Source organism: Ascaphus truei, chromosome 3 (genome assembly GCF_040206685.1).
Source record: "Ascaphus truei isolate aAscTru1 chromosome 3, aAscTru1.hap1, whole genome shotgun sequence".
NCBI lineage: Eukaryota > Metazoa > Chordata > Amphibia > Anura > Ascaphidae > Ascaphus > Ascaphus truei.
In genome coordinates this window covers 330,575,676-330,599,004 of record NC_134485.1, presented here as the reverse complement: position 1 = coordinate 330,599,004, position 23,329 = coordinate 330,575,676, and the positions used below count along the sequence as shown (strand labels likewise).

At 42.6% G+C, this 23,329-nt stretch overlaps 2 protein-coding genes across 13 annotated transcripts in view; one reads left to right on the top strand and one right to left on the bottom strand.

The window, feature by feature from the left end:
- The window catches only part of STAT6 (signal transducer and activator of transcription 6), a 206,826-nt gene extending 195,078 nt beyond the window's left edge, over window positions 1-11,748 (top strand). For all 8 annotated transcript variants that reach the window (XM_075591487.1, XM_075591486.1, XM_075591488.1 and 5 more), the window contains 2 exons: window positions 5,453-5,608; window positions 6,498-11,748. In XM_075591487.1, coding sequence (XP_075447602.1) covers window positions 5,453-5,608; window positions 6,498-6,618 — 277 coding nt within the window. In that variant the 3' untranslated portion in view covers window positions 6,619-11,748. The remainder of the gene's footprint in view (window positions 1-5,452; window positions 5,609-6,497) is intronic.
- Window positions 11,749-13,831: 2,083 nt separating this feature from the next.
- The window catches only part of NAB2 (NGFI-A binding protein 2), a 37,024-nt gene continuing 27,526 nt past the window's right edge, over window positions 13,832-23,329 (bottom strand). For all 5 annotated transcript variants that reach the window (XM_075591495.1, XM_075591497.1, XM_075591498.1 and 2 more), the window contains 5 exons: window positions 22,799-22,932; window positions 21,493-21,544; window positions 17,454-17,568; window positions 17,044-17,241; window positions 13,832-15,661 (listed from right to left, as the gene is read on the bottom strand). In XM_075591495.1, the coding sequence (XP_075447610.1) occupies window positions 15,549-15,661; window positions 17,044-17,241; window positions 17,454-17,568; window positions 21,493-21,544; window positions 22,799-22,932 (612 nt within the window). In that variant the 3' untranslated portion in view covers window positions 13,832-15,548. The remainder of the gene's footprint in view (window positions 15,662-17,043; window positions 17,242-17,453; window positions 17,569-21,492; window positions 21,545-22,798; window positions 22,933-23,329) is intronic.

Genomic DNA, 23,329 nt, shown 5'->3' with positions numbered 1-23,329 from the left:
GCCGGATTAAATAGCAGAGGCTTGGCGTGGAAATACACTTCCACCACCGCCTTTCCTGGACTTGGCTCCAGGCCCTTAGTAAGTACCAGTAGTATGCCGGCAGCACCGAGAGGTCTCTACCTATCCCCTTGGGCTTGATTATAAACAATTGCCAGTCATACCCCATCTCACGCAGCTGGCAAAAAAATCTGGTTGCAAGCTGGTACCACTGTGGAGACGAATCTACGAATTGATATCTCTGCAGGTATTGGAGGCCCAAAGTGTCTATCTGGAAGTGGATAAACACTACTCTCTAGAGAAAGTCCAGCAACATCCCCTGGATTTTGCTGACTAATTCCAGGGTTGGACCCATGGCTATTAGCCAGTTCCACAGTTGACTGGCCACAAGCTGATTGATCACCAGTGTCCTTCCCCTGAGGGAAAGCAATTTTGATAGATACGCCCACCACCTCAGATGAGCGATGACCCATTCTGCAAGATCACTTAAGTTTTCTAGGGCCGGGTTCTCTGCAGCAGACAGGTAGACTCCCAGATACTTGAGAATATCGCTCTCCCATGCATGAGATATTATAAAATGTAGGGGGCAAGGAGTCTACCTGTAAGGGACCAACCAAAAAGCAGGAACCCTTCAACCAGTTGATCAGAACTGCAGAGGCCAGTGTATAGACGTCTTGGCACGCTTGTAACCCGCTCCAGATCAACTAGGTCCTGGGTCACGAGAAACACATCATTAGCATAGGCTAAGTGGACTACCCACATGTCGGACTCCTGCAGCACCAGTCCAGTGAGCTACTTCCTCAGTAGGGAGAGGAATGGCTCAATGACCAGTGCGTAAAGTTGCCCGGACAGGTGGCATCCTTGATGTACTCCCAAACCAAATGCCAAAAGATGTTATCAGGGACCAATTAATCTTTACCAGACACTCTGCAGAGGCGTTCAGCACTCTGCAGGTATTGGTCCCTGATGCAGTCACTTTTCGAAATCGAGCGCTTCCCCCCCTTAGTGCCTCGATCTCAGTATTGTCTGATAGCACCTGGCACACAAGGCGCAGGCGAACCTTGCCCATGTCCCACCACTGCTCTAATGTGGCAAAGTTCGCCCTGCAACCTCTCCAGGCCATTCAAAACTCCCGTACTGACATCGCGAACCCCTTGTCCTCTAACAATGTATTGTTAAAGTGCCAATAGACAGCTGATGGCACTGCTGGTAGTAGCGCCACTGTCACGCTCGCACAATTGTGGTCTGAGAACAGCTTGAGTCTAATGGCACTGGACTGGGTTCACGACAGGCTGTGGTTTGATACATACAGCCTGTTGATTTGGGACCAGGACAACTGTTCACAGCACACCCTAATATAGGTGAACTCAGTGGGTGCCCCGGGATGTTCTCGCGCTGAACCATCCCGGTCCAGAGCCTCGAGGGTGCAGTTGAAATCACCCACAAGAACCACACACTCATCCATGTTGACTGTCTCCAGGTATTCAGACAGTCTGACAAAGAACTGCATTCTCAAGGGTCTGGTGGCAGGAGCATACATGTTCAAGAAAGTGAACGTGCAATCCTCGTGCCGGACCCTGATATGCAACAGATGGTCTGGAACAACTGCTTTGGCAAGCAATAGCTCTGGCTGAAAGAACTCTGAGAACAGGGTCACCACTCCACTAGATCAATGGTGCGCAAAGTGGAGGGGAGACTTTCCAGGGGGGGTGCGGCAGCTACAGAGGTCCCGCGCACTCCCCCAAGGCACTTAAATTAAGTGCCTGGGGGACCACACAAGGCCCCTGCAGCTTCTCCTACCTGATCTTCGGTGACACGTCACCATGGTAACAGCGTCAAATGACGCCGCGAGGGTATGTTACCCCGCAACATCATTTGATGCCAGAGCCGAGCAGGAGTTGAGCAAGCAGGGGGGCGCAGGATCAAAACTTTGCGCACCCATGCACTAGATTACGCCATAAGATGGTTGAAGAAGACCCTGCTTCGCCACTCCAGATGCCAGCTGGCTTCAGCCTCAGGAATGGTATGGGTTTCTTGCAGGAAGCTCACAGAATACCCTCCCATTCTGTAAAAAGGAGAGTACCTGGAACCTGCAAAACCCGTCCTGAGAACAACCATTCACATTAAGCGTACCGATGCTCAAAGTCATTGGTAGTCAGGAGTTTAACTTGTGCTTCCCACAGGCGCTCAGGATGCTGAATCCTGAGAAGCCTCGTGGGCTTGCAACAAGTGGTAAAACTTCCAGGCGCGTACATGGTCAAGGCACCCATTGTTTTTGGCCCTGTGGTTGGCCCTCATATATTCCATGAGAGAGTGGAGAATGAGTGAGGCATCCTTCCAGCTCTCGACGGCCAACTGCACCTTCATATTTCTCTGCCAGTAGTGGGTACTTTCCAGGAGCTCCAGAGGACTCCTTCTCACTGAGCCCCCTCTTGGTTGAGTATCTCATAACTCCCGCCCTTCCCTGCGGGAGTTAAATCTCCTCAGCCTTATGATGGGCCCCCACTCTGGTGTTTTCACTGGGGGGGGGGGGTCCATCGTACCCTCTACTTGTGACTCTTGGGTAGAATGTTCAGGGGCAGCTGGTGGAGGTTGGGTGGAGGTAGTGGCCCAGAGTGACTTTGTGGTGTCCACCTGGTGTTGTTGTTGCTGGGGTTAGTGCCTGCAGCTGTCACCTGCACCCATGATGTCGCTGGGGCTGCAGGGGTTAAGCTACCAGCAGGGGCTGGGGGAGGTACGGCCAGGGCACTGGAAGTACTAGGCCGAGGTCATGGTTGGTGCTCCTGGAGCAAGTGGATTTGGGGGTCAGAGGCCCAGGTGCAGCTCTCATGCCCTACTATCCATCCTCCCCTTAGGCATGATATTATAAGGATTAGTCCATAGACAATTCGCCCGTGCGGAGGCGCGCTGAGGCTCAGGTAAAGCGGTGCATTCCCTGGCCAGAGTGCGCGCCGTCCATGGGCGTGTCTGGGGGCGGGCCAGTGACGTCACGGAGCTCATTGGGCGAACCGCTCACGTGACCGGCCCTGCGCTCCGGCCAGCTCTGAAACGTAACATTTGTTAAGACACATGCTTCCGCAGGCGTGCGGAAGCGTGCGCGAGCCCCTGCTAAAGCCGCTCTCATTGCGACTGCAGGGGCTCAGTGCCGAGCAGCCGCACACCTCAGCACGGGTCAGCGCATAAGTGCTGACCATGCCCGAGGCCTAAGACTATTAGGGAGAGACTTGAGAGAACGGGCCTGAGTAAGGGGTTTTCACCCCGAAATGTTGCCCCCCTGGTTACCCACCCACTACATACATCGCCCCCCCCCCCCCTTTTTGTTGTTGTTCCCTCCTCTCAAATTGTGGTATCCCTTTTACATTTCTTCTAAATAGTCAGTGAGTGCTGCAACATTTCAGTACTGTATATACATGCAAAAACAATGCCCCTACTAAAGGTCACTTTATTGCAGGATAATATTGTGTTATTTTTTATTTTTTTTATTTATCCAAGTCTGGGCAATATTCGTATCCAGACCCTGAAATAGGGCTTTTTCTGGTGTACAGAAAGAGGAGAGGGAAATAATGCTAGGTTAATTAAATCATGTCTGACTGTGGCGTTACGCCCTACAATGCATTGCAAAAGGCTTATTTCAGTGTTTGAATTGGAGTAATGCCAAGTTTAGCCATGACTTTAATAACATTAAGTCCCTGCGTTAACCTTTGAAGGACTTAATGGATAGGGGATGCTACGATTGGCATATCTCCATCTTATTAACGTCTGTTATAGTTAACGCTATGCTCTTAATGAGAGAACATGGTTTAACGTTACTGTATGTTATTGGCCTTTGTGTATACGGTGTTACTATTAATGTGATGTTCATTTACTGTAGATTACCATCAATTTAAGTGGCTTAATGGAGTGTTGTGCATCTAGGCCTTATTTTAGTGCCTGGGCACAGGGTGATACAGTGACTTCCCATGGTTAAAAGAAGAGCTGACAATGGGATTCAAACACTGTCCATCCACTTGGATTCGACCCACTTCTTAATGATTAGCTACTCCGAGATTAATTTAAAGGCATTCAGAAAATTCACCAGCACATTCTAGTGGTGTTCTTCCCACTACACATTGTTTTTATAGGTATCCAGTTTTCAATCACCCTTTCTTGCTGATCACATTGGGGAATTCTGTGTCTAAGTCATATCTAAATGTATTTCCTTCTTCTTAAAGCCATGACAAAATCTACCTTGTTAACTATAGCTCACAATCCTGTGCAGACTTCCCCTGCTTTATACAACCATGACATAAGGTGAGAAATAGGTGCTCATGTCCTTTGGTTCCTTAGAGCAGTGGTTTCCAATCCTCCAATCCAAGTCTCTCAAGAACCCCCAGCAGGTCAGGTTTTAAGGATATCCCTGCTTCAGGAGAGGTGGCTCAATCAAAATGACTAAGCCACTGATTGATCCACATGCTCAAATAACTAGATAGGTCATCACTTTTGTCTAGGTGCAAAGTTCACCTTTCCTGTCTTGCCTTCAAATTCTTTATGGGCAAGCTACCCATCTATTTGAACAAGCTCCTCACCCCTACCATATGCAGCACTTATCATCTGAGATCAGACTCCAAAAGACTGTTCATGATCCCAAGGTTCTGCAAAGTATCCGGCCGCTCCTCCTTCTCTTACCGTGCACCCCAAAACTGGAACAATCTACCGGAGACTCACATCCACCACCAGTTTAAGTTCTTTCAAAACTAAAGCTATCTCACATTTTTATCTGGTCTGTAACTGTTACATAAGCCTATAATATATGTTTTCTTTAACTGTGCATGCAATGTCTTGTATATAATGTATACCCTGTTCATTTATGTAACTGTATTTGTAACCATGTATTATTTGTCTTAATTCTATGCCCAGGACATACTTGAAAAGGAGAGGTAACTCTCAATGTATTACTTCCTGGTAAAACATTTTATAAATAAATAAAATGTGCAGAAGCAGGGATATACTTAAAACCTGACATGTTAGGGTTAATTGAGGACTGGAATTGGGAACCACTGCCTTAGAAGATGAAGGTTTGAGTTTTGTTTTAAACTTTAAAAATCAGTGGTCCCAAAAATTAATTGTGATCCCTGCAACCCATCAAAATTTACCTGCAGCAGCTCTCTCCTGCATAATCAGTCAAGTGACTTTTCTATCACTGCTGGCATACTAACCTTTTATTTTTAAATATGGGTCCAATATGCTGAAAATGACGAGTGGTGGTTTTCTCTTAGTTATAAGGTAAAATTAGGAAAGTATTACAGTGATTCAGGTGATTTGAGTTTCTAACTGAATGTAATAAAGAAGCCTTATCACATATTAAATGTCAACTATTCATTCCCACCCATCTCCAATAAGAAGGCATGTAAACTCTACATTGATGTTGTTAAAGATAGGTAAGAAAACATTTATTGTTCACTGTGTTCTTTTCCAGGGGTCTGTCTCCCCAACATGGTGTCATGGGAGCTGATAATTTACAGAAGTCTGAACCTGTAGACATTCATCAAGATCTACGCATACCAGGACCTCAGAACCTGCCTCGGGAGCAGCCATTGCCAAACCACAGCCCCATGTTGCCAAACTGTATTGAGTAAGTTGAAAAGGAATATCTGTATGTAACCGTATAGTTGTTCCACACTTGCCCTGTCAGGCCTGTCATTCATCGACAGAACTGATACACTGTAGGTTAATGGCTATGTAAGATCCCCCTCCATACACACTCCTAAAAACTTCCCTATCAAGCCTCACATTTATACACAGCAGTTGACACTATGGCCAATGGCATTGTAACATTACGTTATATACACACCCTTGTAAACTGCCCCACAAATCCCTCAATTGGTGTATAGGTACAATATGGGTATAAGTACATAGTTGGCTACAGTATAGAGGTAGAACATACAAAACATCAATATCAGCCTGATGTTTCGCATTCTTATATACAAAGATGTAAATTCCTATGAAACCCTCTATTTATTAATTGAATTATAGTGATACAAAAAATTAAGAGCAAATAACACCACTTTAAACAAAATTAGCAATAAACAATTTATATACTGTCCTTAAAGAGTGCAGCTCCCGATACAGGACTCAGACCAAATCCAACCAGCAATCGATGAAGAAAACAGGTGCGCAAATCTCATCAGGACATAGAAGAGAGGAAATGAAGACACCAAAATAGTGCAATAATGTCAAACAACAATATGATCAAATGTTGAAGATTCTATAAAATTCGCACTCACATATTCCACGTGTCATATTGTTGTTTGACATTATTGCACTATTTTGGTGTCTTCATATCCTCTCTTCTATGTTCTGATGAGATTTGCGCACCTGTTTTCTTCATCGATTTATTAATTGAACACTAAATAAGCAATGCACAAACGGCCGAGTTGGCTTCTTAATTTAGCCTTGGACTTTCTGCATGTCTCATCTAACTGCTTCAACCCTTTTTCCTCTCTCCTGTGCACCCACACCAGCATGAAGCCCGATGAGGAAGAACTCATGGATCTATTCAATGCCATAGAGGATATGATATCATGTACAGATGCGGACCCATTAAACATCCAGGGCAGTATAGCTCCATATTGGCTGGAGTAACACAGTGTGCCTTAACTCTATCTACAATTGCCCTTTCCACACCTACCACCAATCCACCATATACTCCTGGAAAAGGAGCACCTCTGGCATAATTTCATTTGTTATGCACAATAGACCTTTACACACACCGGCTATATGATGTTAACAAAAGACTTGTATTGGGCATTGTTTGAAGCTGCAATCCAATTCTTTATTTTAGCTCATTTCACCTCCTTACTATATAATACTCACATTGCAAAGAGCATCATCGGTTTAAAGTTCAGAATGTGGTTATGTCCAAAACTATATGGTTGAGTCTCTCCACTGACTAAGGACTCGCAACATTGTGAATTGCATCCAGCAAGGATGAAGTTAGTTTAAGGAATGCTTTAATATGAATTCTTAACCCACATGAATAAACCTCCTTGCTGCTCTAAATCTGTCTGGCAAAGAATGGTCTGGGCTCTACAGAGTCTGGTGTTTTGCGTAGGCAGCAGGGGGGTTGAGGTCTGACCTTTACTGCCATGTGTGGGCAGACCTCCAAAATGCAGAATTCTTTAGGCAGAGAGTAGGGGGCGGTGGGGGAGGGGGGGGGGATTCTTTACCACATTATCTGTTGGATGTAGCACTTGTGTAAAAAAAGAAAAATTTGAACGTAGTGGATTTTTTACAATTCAAAATGTGTTTACAATTTATTACTTTTCCAGTAAATAAAAATACCACTTATGGTGCATTTGCATGTCTCAGACAGGTCTGCAACCCTGTGTTTCCCCATTATTGCTGAGCAAACAGTGCTTCCACTGCAGCAAGGGATTCTGGATAACGACATGCAAATGAGCAGTGTGTCACTCTTTACTTCTCATCCATTTTGACATGGACCCCTATGAGCTTATGCCCGCCATATTATATGAATTACTATTATATTACTATTCCAGTGTTGTAGTTTGGAGACTTTAATTTTCTCTCTTACCTATACCCATTTATTAAAGCCCCTATTCAATATGTTGTGAAGCCACCTTGCGTTTGTCAGGAATGCTTTCAGCTCTACACATACAGTATTAATTGTAGAGGCATTATACCTCGATAAGGTAGATTCACTGGAACAATGTGAAATTCACCGAATATGAGAATCTTTTCCACGGAATGTTTTTTACAGAAAAGTTGGTGGGAAAAAATTTAGTGAAAAGAATGACAAAGTTCTTGGGACAGGTACTTGTCATACGAATCCAACAGGTAGTGAAAAGAAAACTAAAGCATTAGAGATAGTGTACCTCTGTACCATATATTTGGGAAAAGTCTCACTGGACGGAAGGAGCTGTGCAGAGGCAAAGGGAGCCGATGGAAGGAGGACAGCATGCAGACTAAGGAAAGTAGAATTCATTTTATGGTTCAGTTTCCCTAAACTCCGGTAACCTATTTAACGTGACTTTAACGTAAGTTTATACCATCATTACAACCCAGTTTAATTCCAACAAATACCATAGCATTATTTACAATGACGTTAATGAAAAGGATATACAAATGAGCATAAATTAAATGCATACCATATGCCCTAAATTCAATTAAGGATAGAGCTAGGGAAATAATGTCACATTATTTAAGTCCTACCTAAGCGTTAGATATGACATACAAGAAAGAGACTGCCTATAATAAATTATAAAAATTAACTGAATCAATTTTATTCAACATTTAATATATTAGCCCCTTAGTAGCCACCTACTCTTGGGCAACTAAGGGTTACAAAGAGCTTAATATGTATGTAGGACTCTGGGAATACTACTAACTTAAGGGCCATAAGGTGCTAACTGCAGGTATAGCCACAGTGTTTTGCCTCTATCCATCACATATCATAGGATGACTAGTTAGAACATAGCAACAGCCACCTTCTAGGTGTCATTAAATAATGTTACTAACTAAAATGTCATACCCCTCTCCTAGTGGTAATAGTGACCAGTGATGTCACTAGTGGTATATAAAAATGGGATGGAACATTCTAGGTTCAGATCCCAGGAGCAGACCAAATGGGGTATCTCGTTGTACATAATCTAAGTCCCGTTAGTCTGTAACTACTTCTTTTAGTATTGGGGTCACTTTGTTGTTTTCCAGCTAGGTAAGTGCCACTCCTAAAGATAGGGCCCCTCTATATGGCTCTGAGCATGTTCCACCCACAAGAGTGGATGAACAGGTATTCCAAAGGAGGTCCCTTAAGTAAGGAACTTGGAGTCAGTGGCGTAGCTAGACATGTGCGGGCCCCCGGACAAAAAAAAATTTCATGGCCCCCTAATGTCTCTCTGCTCTCGTACTTAATTTTTTCTGTGTCTCTTCCTTCCTGTATCCTTTCCTTTTCCTGTCTGTTTTTACCCGTGATATAACCCTTCCCCTCCCTCTCACTTTTCAAAGCCTGTCTCTCAGGCCGCAGCTCCAGCTCCATGCTGCACTACTTGAAGCCCCGCCTCCTGACCTAGGCTCCACCTACAGAGACTCTGCAGAGGAAGGAATTTCCTCTCTGTCCTTCCTACTGCATTTCAGGGCCCCACCCCCTAACCCAGGCCTCACCCGCATGCAGAGGAAGGGGTTTCCGCTGTGTTTCCTTCCTGCATCTCAGGCCCCGCAATGAGCCGCCAACAGGAGGGAGGGGAAGAGAGCGGGCCCCGGGCTTTGCCTGGTCTATAGCTACGCCCCTGCTTCGAGTATCATCTTAGAATTACTAGGGTGCAAGAATCTCCTTGGTTCGGTCAATGGTGATAGGGTGTAATCTCTCATGCAAGAGGGCACCCTGCCTAAGGATTCCAATGGAGGTGGGGACACCCATCATTCAAGCAAATGAGTGCCACTTTACAGTACTGCAAAGTGCAAGAGATGTGCCACTTTGGGGGGCAGGGCTGGTTTAACCACTAGGCGGCTGCAAAATTTGGGGGCGGCAGCCACCTAGTTTGCCTAGGGCGCGGTGTTTGCTAACCCAGTGGGGGATTTCCCCGAGCAGGGCTGTTGCTAGGCGGCTGGGATGTTTCCTCCATCCTAATTGGCTGCATTACCTAGCAGCAGCCATTCAGGAGGTATCAGGAGCCTAGGGGTGAGGTCAAGCAGAGGTGGAAGCAGCTGTGAACTGGAGAGAGGTGGTGGTGGGGGGATCTGTGATGAGGAAGAGTCTGTGAGACAGGGAGGAAGAGAGAGTATGAGGAATGATGAAGGGGAGAAAGAATAGGAGGAGGAGACAGGGAAGAGAGTGTAAGACAGGGAGGAAGAAAAGTGTGACGGAGGGGGACGAGCGTGTGCGACAGGGAGGGGGAAGTGTGTGTGTGTGTGACGGAGGAGGAGGGATGTGACAGGGAGGGGGAAGTGTGTGACGGAAGAGGGAGTGTGACAGTCAGGGGGAAGAGTGTGTTACAGGGAGGAGGAAGTGTGTGTGACAGGGAGGGGGAAGAGTGTGTGTGACTGAGGAAGGGGAGGGAGAAGTGAGAAGGGGGTAATTCTTCCATTCCAATGTTAACATTGTTTAGCACTTTTGTCATGGAACAAGAATCATATTTCTGTTTGACCCCCCTTTTGCTTGTCAGCTCAAGTTCAGCTGCATGCATTTGTTCCACACACACACACACCGTGCCTGTGTGATGTATCATTATGTTGCCCTTTTTCTGCCTCTGAGAATGTAGCCCAGTGAGTTGCTACAGCAACCTCTGAGATCTTGTGTCAGAATGGGCTATTTTGCCCTCCCCCTGTCTTGCTGATAGTTGGTCTGTCCTCAGACTATTGCTATTACCCAGATTCCCTAACACTTCCTTTTCCTTCCTACACTGGCTGAGTGAGTACGTTTTCTTGTTACTCTCCACTGGCAAGGCCCTATCTTTTTCACCTGCCCTTAACTACGAAGCACCTATAGAGAAGCACTTTCACAACACCATCACATCCACAAGTGCCTGTATATACTGCTCCTTTCCTAATAAAGTGAAGAAAATATAACACTTGCTGTGCTTTGGAAAGGGGGCTGAGTTGAAGCTATCTGGGTCCACTAGACATGACCCTGGGTCCAGAATAACTTTATTTCAAGTTAACCACATAACATCCTGATATAGTGGTCCCTCACTATTACAAGAGCAGAGGTCATCTCCAGTTGAGAAATAGAAATCTCTTTTTTTAACCCTTTCTATTTGGTTTCCTGCACCGTTTTAGTTATATACTCATTATTGTATATGCCAAGTTTTATTTAGAGGTTCTTGAGTGCTTCAATAGGGACCTAATGTATATACAGTAGTTTGGTTCAGTTAATATCCCTGTGAGCACCCATCCAGTCAGCCAATGTACCAATAAGTTTGAGCAGGTCTCTCTCTCTCTCTCTCTTTCATACGAGTTTATTTTGTGAACGGTTATCGGGAATGATGTCACGTAATGAAGTTTCCCCTATGCTCAATTGCGGTAGTTATTTCTGCATATAATTATGTTATTGAATAAGGCATTAACTCCGGAAAACTATTGTAGTATTATTTGCTCTAATTTAATAAAGCTTAGTGACCCTATCCCTAAGTGCCCAGCAGGGAAGAAGCGGAGACGAATGGCAGCGCACAGACATGAAGAACTTCACAGGGTCAGGCAATGTAGTTTTGAAAAAATATTTATTGGCACAGAGTGGACAAAGCACCACCGGGCGCGAAACGTGTTAGTGTGTTTTTATATATTACTCTATGTGCCAATAAATATTGGTTCAAAACTACATTGCCCTGCTTCTGTCTGGATTGGAGCACGCCTGCTGCGGTTCTCTCTGCAAAGAAAGGAAGTCAGTGACTACTCATTTAACCATCGCATTACTATATAAGCATACTCATGTAATGGGTTACAATTCTACTGATATTGTTTCTTCAAGCAAGTCCATCTCATACTGTTATGTATCAAAGAAGATGCTACAATGCTCACTTAACTAATGTTTAAAGTCTTTGCAAAGGAATACTTTTTTATTCATTCAAATCAATTGCTGCATGTCAGATTCTGACTATCCTGTGTAACTGGGTTTTGATGCACTGTTTCGGTTTGGCATACTCCAAACCTATCATTGTACCAAGTGCCCAGCAGTAATTTTTTTCTTTACTTTGAGATAGTCTATCTTATAATGTTACACTTGTAATGTAAACATCGCTTATTAAATTGTTGAAGATTTTTTTTTTGTTTGTTCTTGTATATTTAAAAATATTGCTTCTATCTGGGTAAATAGTATGGTTGTCATTTCACTTCCAAGATAATATCTGGTAGAAGAAAATGTCTTGCACCACTAAGACGGTTTCCTTCTTAGGCGGCGTCCAAGCTGCGTAAGACCGCGCAGAGATGTGCGTGCACAGCGTAATCACATTCTCTTAAATCGCGCCAATAGACGACACGGGCGACAGCAGGAGGGGGCGCGTGGTGCGCGAGGAATCAGTTAAAGTTGATTCCTCGGTGCGACGGGCAGGTCACGTGAGCAGTTCGCCCAATGAGCGTCTACCTTGTCCACAAAACGCAACCGCTTCACGCGGGTGATGTCACGCACGGTCGAAGGCTGTATGGACGCAGCCTTAGGAGAAGTAAAAGCCGGTCATTTCTTAGACTAAGCTCTTCGGGGCAGGTACTTGTTTTCCTAATGTTTACTTTTATGTCTGAAGCGTTTATTCCTATGATGTCACGTATATTACTCCGTAAAGCACTATGTACATGGGTGGCACTATACAAATAAAGATATACATACATTGCGATAAGATATATATACATACATTGCTAGTAGGTATATATGGGGCTACAGAGCTGGGAGTGGTTATTATACTGGTTCTAGAGATAGACTTTACTGTAGGAAAGGATGACAGATGTAATAGAAGCAGGGATACAGAGCCTGGTAACTTTATCAATGGATAGATAGGTGATGAAGGCAAGGATAGAAATCCTGTAACCAATATAACTAACAGCAGCTGAGATGGTGGAGGTGGAGGATATAATATATAGTCAACTTTGAATAATTTACCCTTGCAGGTACTGGAAATAGTAAACAATACTGTATATCTTGGATACACTCAGATAAAACAAATCTTTTTACGGTATATGCCTCTACACAGTCATGAAGAACAGAACTTTCTTAGAACTGGCAGGTAAAGGTAATCTTTGCTCAACATTCAACTGTAAAATGCTAGGTTTATAGAGCTGTCAGTGTCTTAAAAAAGCCTGGTGCCGATTTAAAAAAAAGTGATGTATTTATCAAACATTGGGGAAAAAGCTCTTTGGATTATATATTAGAAAGATGTACTGTATGCCATAATCATGGTGTATAAATGAGAATGGAAGAGAATCATTTTATTCTATAAAAAGTGAAACCAAGTTTGTAAATGACAAATGTAGTTTTACTCAATGTGAAAAAGTATTTTTACACTTTGAGTAATTGGATTATTGAGCATAATATTCTTTGTCAACTGTAATTTACATTAATCCTATAAGGTGTTAATTGGAAACTAGATAAATCCATTGAAATTACGACTACATTCTCAGCGAGGGCTTGCACTTGGGATATCGGCGATTGAGAGATGTATGATATGCGAGAAAGTTAAATTGGTGTTTACTCAATTACCTCTACCAATCCAATGCCAGTCAGCTTCCATTACTAGTCTATCACTTTAGCCTTAGGCTGTGTACATAGTACTGGCACACGTGCGCCACCGCTTGGGTGGCTTCACGCACGCCTGTACTTGCCGCGATCTGTGTTCTGCAGGGTTGCGTGATGAGGGGCGTGCCCATGACGTCACATGAGCGGTTCCCCTCATTGGCTGAACCGCGCACGTTACCGGACCATCGAGCGGCAAATTCAAACCAGTTTGTCATGCAAAGTACCGGTCGCCCTCGTGCGATCTATGCACAAGCGCATTGGCATCCATTTGTTTGTATTCGGCGTGAGCCTTAGGCCGCGTCCAGGTTGAGAGCGCGCGCTGCACGATGAATCACAATGTCAATGTGATCTACTGTATGCGCGCGCACGCACGCACACACACGCCTGTGAGCGTTACCCAGAGAGCAGCTTGAGGAGATTATTTATTTTGTATTTGCCACGCAATGGCCGGGTCACGTGAGCAGGTCGCCCCCCCCAAGCACATTTTTACAGGCCAGGAATCGCCCCAGCTACATCAGTGCGTCACGGAGCAATCAGGCTGGACGCGGCCTTAGTCTATCACCACTGAAGAGAACCAAGCTGTGTTTAGACTGTGTTGCTAATGAATACACCCACAGCAAGTAAGCTATAAAATAAACTTTATTGTTTCAAATAACAAAATAAATAATCTACTGTACAACAAAATAAAAGGCTACCGCTATAAGGTCTACACAGATCAGACAATACTACAGATGCTACTACTTAAACAATATGCCCCCCCTGGTGTGTGATACATGGGCTGTGTTTGGTACCGCTTACCTTTGACTCAATATTTTTTAGATTTAAAAGTCAACATTGAATAGCCATATGGTAAAGACCATAGGATTGCTGAGAAAGTACATAATGACAAAGTCACAGCTTTAAGGAATGTTATACTAACCGAGACTCCGGATTTAATTATTTATGTTCAACCTACATTGTACCAATATGGATTGCATCACATCAAGCCGGGTAAGAGGCTGCAAACAAGGATTAACATATATTCTATTTCACAATTGGAAAATACAATCAAGTCAATACATAGTATATAACATTATAAGAATAGAATGAGGGAATATAAAATGTATTGGAGATAATTACATTTTCCTGCTGGAACAGTCCATTGCAAGTATGTGCAATGCTGTTAAGTCATTTCTAAAGCTAACATTTTAGGAATAACAACAATTAAAGATAGCAAGCTACAGGCTAAATGAAGGTATGTAAGGGATAGACAATACACACGTTATGGTTGGTGCCAACAGATATGAGAGCTGCTCTGGGTTACCATTTTTAAAACTGTACCAGAGACGCCAGTACAGAAATAAGAGTTACCTATTTCATAAGAATCAGGTACAGTCACTCTTGTTGTTTCATCTTCGGTCTCTGTGCAGGCTGATTTTAAGAGAACTTCAGTAGGGTCAATCCTTATAAAAACTGTACTGTGAGCTTGTGCCTGCTGGAATGTTTGGTCACTTTTTAATTGCTTATTTTAATGTTGTGCTACCAGTATGTAAAGAGCTGTACGCAGTAGAAGACTAAATCACTGCCTAGAAAAGCTTACAATCTAATTTTCGAAAAAGAAAACATCTCACCCAAGGTCAAAGTGTTGGAAGCAAGTCTTGAACCCGTGATATTGCAATGCCAAGTCATTTTTGCTCACTTCCTAGTGACCAAAGGACAGATGTCATAACAATGGTTCCCTTATCTTCATAACTTTCAGAAAAGGCCACAACAGTGCATTTTCTCACCATAATAGTGCAAGCAGGAAACACAGGCTGGTTTATTGCTTGGTTACATGTTTCTGGTATTATTAGTAATGAAAGGCTGGAATCAGTCTGAAGAAGATGGATATTTAAGTCACAAATATGGGAACTAGCAGAGCTGGAATCAGTCTGACCTCCAGGGAGGTGAAGAAAGAAGTCACACAGACAGCAGTTGCAGAATTTGAGGACAGGGGGATTTGAATTCAGATGTTTTATCCTGTTGAGCAACCAAGTGATATTATGAGGTATGCTTTATTTAACAACGAAGAGTATGCTGGGACCTCTTCTAGTATGTTTCCACACTGAAGCCCAGACTTACGGTTTGGTGCCAAGCCTTAATTCACTTTAAGGCCCATTTACTTAAATTGGTTTAACATTAGCTAAATCTTAGCAATATTTAGGAAAGGTGGCTTTGAGTGTTTTGCTCTTGTCCTGGACCCTTGTCACTGAAAGATGGCTTCTTGTCCTGGATGGGTTTTAATGGCTCAAGGTTAATGGACCTCAAATTCTAAAGTGGCCTTCATACTAGGTGTCATCTAGTCTGGGAGCTTTCCTTCTCAATGTTGATTGTTGGCCTCCTCTTGACCTTTGCAGGTCCCAGGTCTTAGCTCAGTGATTTGAGGTGAAACTGGGAGGCTTGGGCAGCTTTCAGATCCACCGTCCTCGCATTCTGCAGCAAACGAGATAAATATAAATGAGATGGGGGGGGGGAGAGAGCATCTTCAGTATAGGAGAAAACATTGAGGGTGAAAGCAGCATAGAAGAGGAATAAGACGGCTACAAACAAAAGGAAAGAGACTATTGTAGGTGTAGGAATAAAATATTGAATAAACAGCCCAATCAAGGAAGAGATTGAGGGGGATTCACTCAAATCTGTTAGGCAATATAACAGTAAATAGTAATGCTGCATTCATCAAGTCTCTAAATGGGTTTAATGCCAGGGTCTGTGTTTGAACGAATACAGCGATTTTTCCGGCTTCATTTACCTCTCACTCTTCACTACAGCAAAAACCTTATTTCAAAGTTTGGATAAGAGTAACACCAAGACTTACAGATATAGCAGACATTTGTGCTCCTGCTGACGTGTTGCAGCAGGACACACAACGTGCCAGCGGGAGCAGACACCATTGTGTTATATACAGTAGAACAAAGCAGTTCCATAACATACCAAAGTGAACGAATTAAAAATGTCTTATACAGTAGTGAAGTACACGCTACTACACTAGTAAAGAGAAGCTTAAATATTCAATTTGAAAGACGGGAAAATATAAAAAATATGACATTTTAAAATAACCGTAAAATAAAAAGGATAATGTGAAGAAACTAATGTAAGGTGGCAAATACATGTATTATGTAGTACATGGCAGTAATACAGTATTTTTAATGGGTTAAGTCTTAATGCCTGATGAACTTAAACAAAGGGAAAACTGACATTTGTTCTGAATTTATACACAAGAAAATGAAATTTGAATGAAGAAATCTGATAATCAATTTAGTTTGCTCCATCTCATTAATAAGCTAATTAGGGTCAATGAAAAAAAATCATGTATGACAACGGAGAGACAAGAAAGTGCAGTAAGAGACACCCAAAACTGTGTTTCAATGTTACAAAGTTCAAACATTTCCAGGATAAACATTCAAAAAAAATGTGGGTTTGATTGTTTTTAAAAGAGCATCAAATCACCATGTTTTAACTTATCAAGCATGTCACTCGATCCTATGTAGGACTGAACCTTTAGTAATAGCTCCAATGTTCTAACTCCAGCTGAAACCCATTATCAAACTAAAGACTTATGTGCATCATATTGGAGCACCTGTGCACTAGTTGATATGTCTGTTAGCCATAGGATGTGCTTCAGGGTGTTTCCCTGTTGTATTTAAGCCCTTACCATTTCCACTTTTACAGTGTTGAACGAGTGCAACTTAATTGGGGTATTTTTGTAAATCAAGAGAAATACACTTGTCACCTTCATGAAGGTGTGATAATAAAAGCTTTCGGATGTGGGCCTATCCGCCCAGCATGGATTACTAATTACCCAAAATGTACCTCACCTGGAATGTGAGGTGTACCAGGTACGCAAAGACTGAGGCGGCCCAAGCGGTCACGTGACACCAGCCTGGCCAATCGTAATCCCTCGTCCATGAGTGTCTGCTGCAGCAGTTGTCGGCTCCAGGGCGCAGATTGTTGCAAAGCTAGAGAGACCTCAGTGGGGGGAGCACCGGGGGAAGAAGGTATTCTCACTGCCACTGCTGCAGGAGAAAAGGAGAAAGGAATAAATGTGTTGTATTTATAATATACTTTTTCTGTGCAAAGACAGAATTGTGTAATTGTGAGCAGCAAGGTACATTCATGCAGTAATGTGAATAATTCACAAGATTTAAATCACAATTATTATTAGTTCAAGAGTGTGTGTACACACACACACACACAATATCGTGGTGTTACGCTCTGCAGCTCTCACCTTGCAGGTGGCCGTCCATGCTCTCCCCAGAGATACTGCCACTGTCTTCTTCTAAGCCGTGCCGGATTGGTGTGATTCCAGTTTCTGAATCTGCCTGCAGTGGCAACTCTGGAGCCTGAAAAGAAACAAGACATTTTTATATTCCTCCATGCCCCATATGTCAGTTTCTCCACTGTTGGACAGACATGTCTCTTTCAACCCATAACTTGTTTCCACTGTAAACGCCGATTACCAGCTTTTGTGGCTTGATTGCTCCCTTTATGGCTAAGACATGTTACTTGCTCTTAATACTGTAGATTATGCCATGTCAGAAATTTTCAAACACTTCTTAAGTATGGGCCATCTCAGTGTTAGGAAATGTCTGAAAGACATGTATGTCAATCTATTACATCTAGATGGACATCCATCCATAAACAAATCAACATCTTGCACTGATATACTGTGAGTGACACAAAAGCCACAGATCACAGTGGAAAGCTGCCTAAGTAAAGGTTCACTCAGCACTATTAGTCCAAAGAGCACAATTCGAGATCCTCTTACCTACATTATCCTGTTTGTCTCTTACTAAGTGTGCAAGGAAAAATCAAGCGCAAATAATATCACAACAGATCAAAGGTAACACAGAAGATATACTATCCTTAATGAGTGCAGCTTCTGACGCAGAATTCAAACCAAATTCAATCAGCAAACGAAGGAGAAACAGGTGCGCAAATCACATCAGGACATGTAAGAGAGAGTAAAAACACCAAATAGTGCAATATTGTCTACTTTAGCTAATTAGCTTCAATGCTGGAAGTTCTATAAAATTTGCACTCACGTGTTTAACGTGAAATCAGAGCGTTGTGGTTATTCAAAGTTACCAACTTATGTCTCCAGACAGGTACTCCAGATCCACATAGAGAGGGGGAAATTCCATATACAAAAAGAGGGGAAAAGCAAAATAGTATAGTACTGTTTTTAATGTTAAAAACACAAAGTATTCCACTTACATAAGTGCCTTTGTTTGAGAGCATTCAGACCACCCTGGGTCATAGGGTCAGACAAAGTATTCACAGCAAACAGCATCCGCTCCACAGCCGTCACAGCAGGTACTGGGCTGATTAAAGTTGTCTTCCACTCCAGATGTCATCAACAAGGGCTCCTTTAGTGGTAACTGATATCACCCAACACGTTTTTCCACTGTAAAGTCTTCTTCAGGGGCTAATTAGCTAATTAGCCCCTGAGGAAGACTTTACAGTGGAAACACGTGTTGGGTGATATCAGTTACCACTAAAGGAGCCCTTGTTGATGACATCTGGAGTGGAAGACAACTTTAATCAGCCCAGTACCTGCTGTGACGGCTGTGGAGCGGATGCTGTTTGCTGTGAATACTTTGTCTGACCCTATGACCCAGGGTGGTCTGAATGCTCTCAAACAAAGGCACTTATGTAAGTGGAATACTTTGTGTTTTTAACATTAAAAACAGTACTATACTATTTTGCTTTTCCCCTCTTTTTGTATATGGAATTTCCCCCTCTCTATGTGGATCTGGAGTACATGTCTGGAGACATAAGTTGGTAACTTTGAATAACCACAACGCTCTGATTTCACGTTAAACACGTGAGTGCAAATTTTATAGAACTTCCAGCATTGAAGCTAATTTGCTGAAGTAGACAATATTGCACTATTTGGTGTTTTTACTCTCTTACATGTCCTGATGTGATTTGCGCACCTGTTTCTCCTTCGTTTGTCTCTTACTAAGGGCTGAAATAAAGTGAATGTCTCACAACCTCAAAAAAAATATTACTCGATCGTAGAGATTGTAGGATCTTTATTTCTTCATCCGAATTAGAGAAGGAAAAAATGATTCACCAAAAATGTGTATTCACTACAAATATGACATCTATTGCGAATATAATGAGATTTTTGGGAATGCATCAAAAAAAAAAGTTTGGTTCAACTAACTTAAAGAAGTCTTTACAAGACAAAGCTTTTGGTTACGAAGATTTGCTTGTCTCCCCCTCAGGTTCTGAATGAAATGTAAAAGTTTGCCGAATCAGATCTTCGTGGCGAAAGGCAGAATTGCATGTTTTCGCACACATTTTGCAAAGTAATGGAACAATGTGCGGCCCACATTTAGACACATTCGCTCACCTCTAACCCAAGTCATTGCTATTAAATTAGTCACTTTTACATTTCCTGTATTTTTAAAATGCGACAGGTTAAGACGACAAAAATGTCAGAAAAATCCAAACTATAAGAAAGACATCTCAATAAACTCTCCTGTCACTGTGTGCATTGTATATTTCAAGCTACCAGAGTAATGTATGTGACGCAACGTAATCATTTCATTTGCCAAATGCCTCTGTCACAAAAGGGTTAATTAAGCTAGTGTAACAGAAGACTATGGGCCTCTTACAATGTATTTGTTATTAAACTTCTAGGTCTACCTTAGAAACATTGTATAAGATGTATCGCATACACACAAAAAAAGTTTTAATCAGTTCCTAAAGAATTGACCAGTGAAATACAGGTTTGATTAATGGAGTGATCAAGCAGCAGTAACGATTAGTGCACCCGATCCCAAGAATGAAGATCAGGTGCGCGGACCCATACCAGTGCTTGATGAGTCTGTCCCTTAGGTTGGTACAGCTCAACCCAGTTATTGTGCGATCCGCTACAACGCAGATCCGCTTATAACGCGGTCTCAGCATGGCTCCCGATTGAAAAACATCTCCAAGGTGTTTTTTTTTTTTTTTTTTAATATTCAATGCTTTGACTTACCCAGCTCTCTCCTCTCCCTGCTTCATCAGGTTGCGTCCACGCTTACGAGTGCAGAGGAAGGTCACATTACCCTTCTATGACCAATGACAGTCTAAAAGTGAATACATTTTATATAATACACATGCAGGAACCAAATCCATGACGTTTCATATGGTAGTACAATTCTCTAGCTGCTACACCACAGGGTTGGTGTGATGAATCTCACTCTATTAATAAACTTAACATCTACTGCACTGCACTGCTACTGTAGATGTTAAGTTTGTTTATGGAGTCATGTTCATCACACCAACCCTGTGGTGAAGTAGCTGGGGAATTGTACTAACATATGAAACGTCATGGGTTCGATTCCTGCATGTGCATTATATCAAATGTATTCACTGTTTGGCTGTCATTGGTCAGAGAAGGGTCATGTGACCCTCTTCTGCGCTCGAAAGCGTATTCGCTGATCATGGCAGCCATTTCACTACCCCGGTTATAACGCAGTCTCATTCTGTTGCCCCCGAGCACCACGTTATAACGGGGTTCAGATGTATATACCTACTTACAATTAAAGACCTGCAACACATTGCATCAGAGAGTTTAAGGGGCTAGTTCTGCCTAGGATGGTGTGATATGTTTGTGTTGCTATAAAATGTTGAAGGTCGATGCCATATCTAATAAATAAAGTTCAAGTATTTTAAACCATGTTTGAACTTTTAATGTTTATTGTAACCAAAACGTTATTTCCCACTAAAGCCACTATGATGTCATCACATTTGTCGGGAAGCAAAACTTGGGGTTAAAAGGAACCAGATATGAATGAATTTTTCAGAACTCAGTGAAAACGACACCAATAAATACAATTTTCCCTTTAAGGGTGATTGAATCTTGCCAAAGAAGCCAATTACACATTGACATTTTTAAATGAATCGATTTATTTCTCCTCCTTAGTCTGCCCACGTAGCTGTTTCATAGTTATACACAAAAAAGGTCTTCATTTTGTTCCTGGTTAATATTACACCAGAGCATTTTCTTTGCCTGTGCAACAATAGTAATAAAAATGATGGATGAATGTTCACAAAGCCAGAATTACAGTGGAAATTAAATCGAAAAAAGTTGTATGAAAATGTACTACATCGTTCGTAAAACACAGGAAACCTGCATACAAAGGCTTAGTGGCGTCCCTTATGGTAATGTGTATTGTGTTAACAGGTGCAGTAACGTCTGCTACATCTGTATTCCTAGATCTCTGCCTCCCGTTTCTATTACTCTCCCATGGACACCACATTTACAGTACCTCCTGCTTAACTTTTTTTGGCTGTGAAGCACCCATTTCTTCAGCATTCAGTCTAAAAGAAAACAGCATCTGTTAGTGAACGTACTGAAATGTTCAAGCACAAAGTACTGTAGAAAACATGTTCCCTGGTACAGCGTAATACAGAATGAGATTCAGATAATAGTAACTAGGGTTACTGCAGTGTATCTCTACTTTCCAAAATGGTGAGCAGCAAGGTTAATAAAGTAACTTATATTAACCTAACGGAAGCTATAGCATGTGAGTTACTCCATTATATTCAATCGTGTCCTAAATAATGTAGTAATAAAGGACTATTTAGTGTACAATAAAAAGTAACCGCTATTTCATTACAGTGAGAGCCAACGCATTTTACTGCAAACCTGGAAAAGATTGCGGAAACTGCGGAAATCTTGTTGCAATTGTATAAAAAGGAATGCACACTTCAAAGCAACAATTCACACTGATAGTGTTTTATTTTTTGTTTCATTGTTTTTTTTGTATTTATTTCCAGACAGAATATAGTTTCCTGGTCATGCTCGATCTGAGTTGGCCAATACAATGCTTCAGCATCATTTCAAAGTCATGAGAAGATGATATCACAACTTTCTATTGGTGACCAGTGGACATTTATGGGGTTTGTGTCAGAAAAGGCACAAAGAAACAACACCTGTGCAGTTTTCTGCAGTTTAAAGCCTCGGTCACAGGGGCCAGTAGGAAGCCGCACTGGAGGACGTCACGGGAGCTCTTTAAAGCAGCCATGTGTACCCTGGAGTGGCTACTGGCACCCACTATGGAGGTGAGTATCCTCGGAAGCAGGGTGTCTCCGGAGCTGAAATTAATGGGATTAAGCTCCGGAGACCCCCTGCTTCAATCCTACATACAAAAAATGATGGGGGGGAAAACGGCTCGGATTGCCTCTAAAAGGCAAGCTTTCAGTGACCTCTTTCTCAGGCTAATCAAGAATCACACAATACAGAACTGAGTTACTTCAGCAGTGTTGGGTAAAGGTGGTGTATGCAAAGCTGTTGTGAAATGTTGCACAAATACATTACAGCGCAGAATGGGATATGCTAGTGCAGGGGAGTTAAAAGTGGCATATTTCAGTACAGAATGGAATAATATGGAGTTAGAGTATTTCAGTGCAATAAATGGCGACAGTGTAATGAAGGGTGATATTTAGTTATTTCTGTGCTGTAAGTGAATATCACAGTGCTTCTTTAGTGCAGCGAGGAGCAGCTCAGAACATTTTTATAGCATTTCCCTTGGCCCAGGACGAAATGAAGTAGAGTTGTGATTCTGAACTCACCTGGAGCACTTGAGTGATGCCAGGTAAGAGCTCTCACGGGCAGCCTGTCTTGCCAGCGAGAACAGCTCCACCCTGCGCAGTAGTAAGGTGTTATCCCTCATACAGCACTGAGCCGCTGCCTCGTTAATTGTCAGCTGCAGATGAGGGCGGAAGAGAGTTTTATTTAATGCATAACCACATTTAATCACAGGAAACATGTGGAGCGACTCATGTACATTTCAGCAAAAACCTTTTGGCAGAATATTTCTCCTTTCCATCAGACACCTTTACTAGATGTTACTGCAATAAGTTGGTTCAGTAATATTAAGGGCAAAACTGGATTTTGCTGTTGAGGTTACCATATTGTATTATAGAACCATATCATTTTGGAGCTCCTTAGCCCAAAGCATATGTTCTTATACATCCTATCATGGAAAAGTTCCCTTCTCTCATGACTGAGTCAATTTGTCCTAGTGATGAAAAGCTGCCTTCTTACAGCAATCCATTAGAACTGCCTAGATCTAGCGGTACCATGCTCTGTGAGCTGGAGGC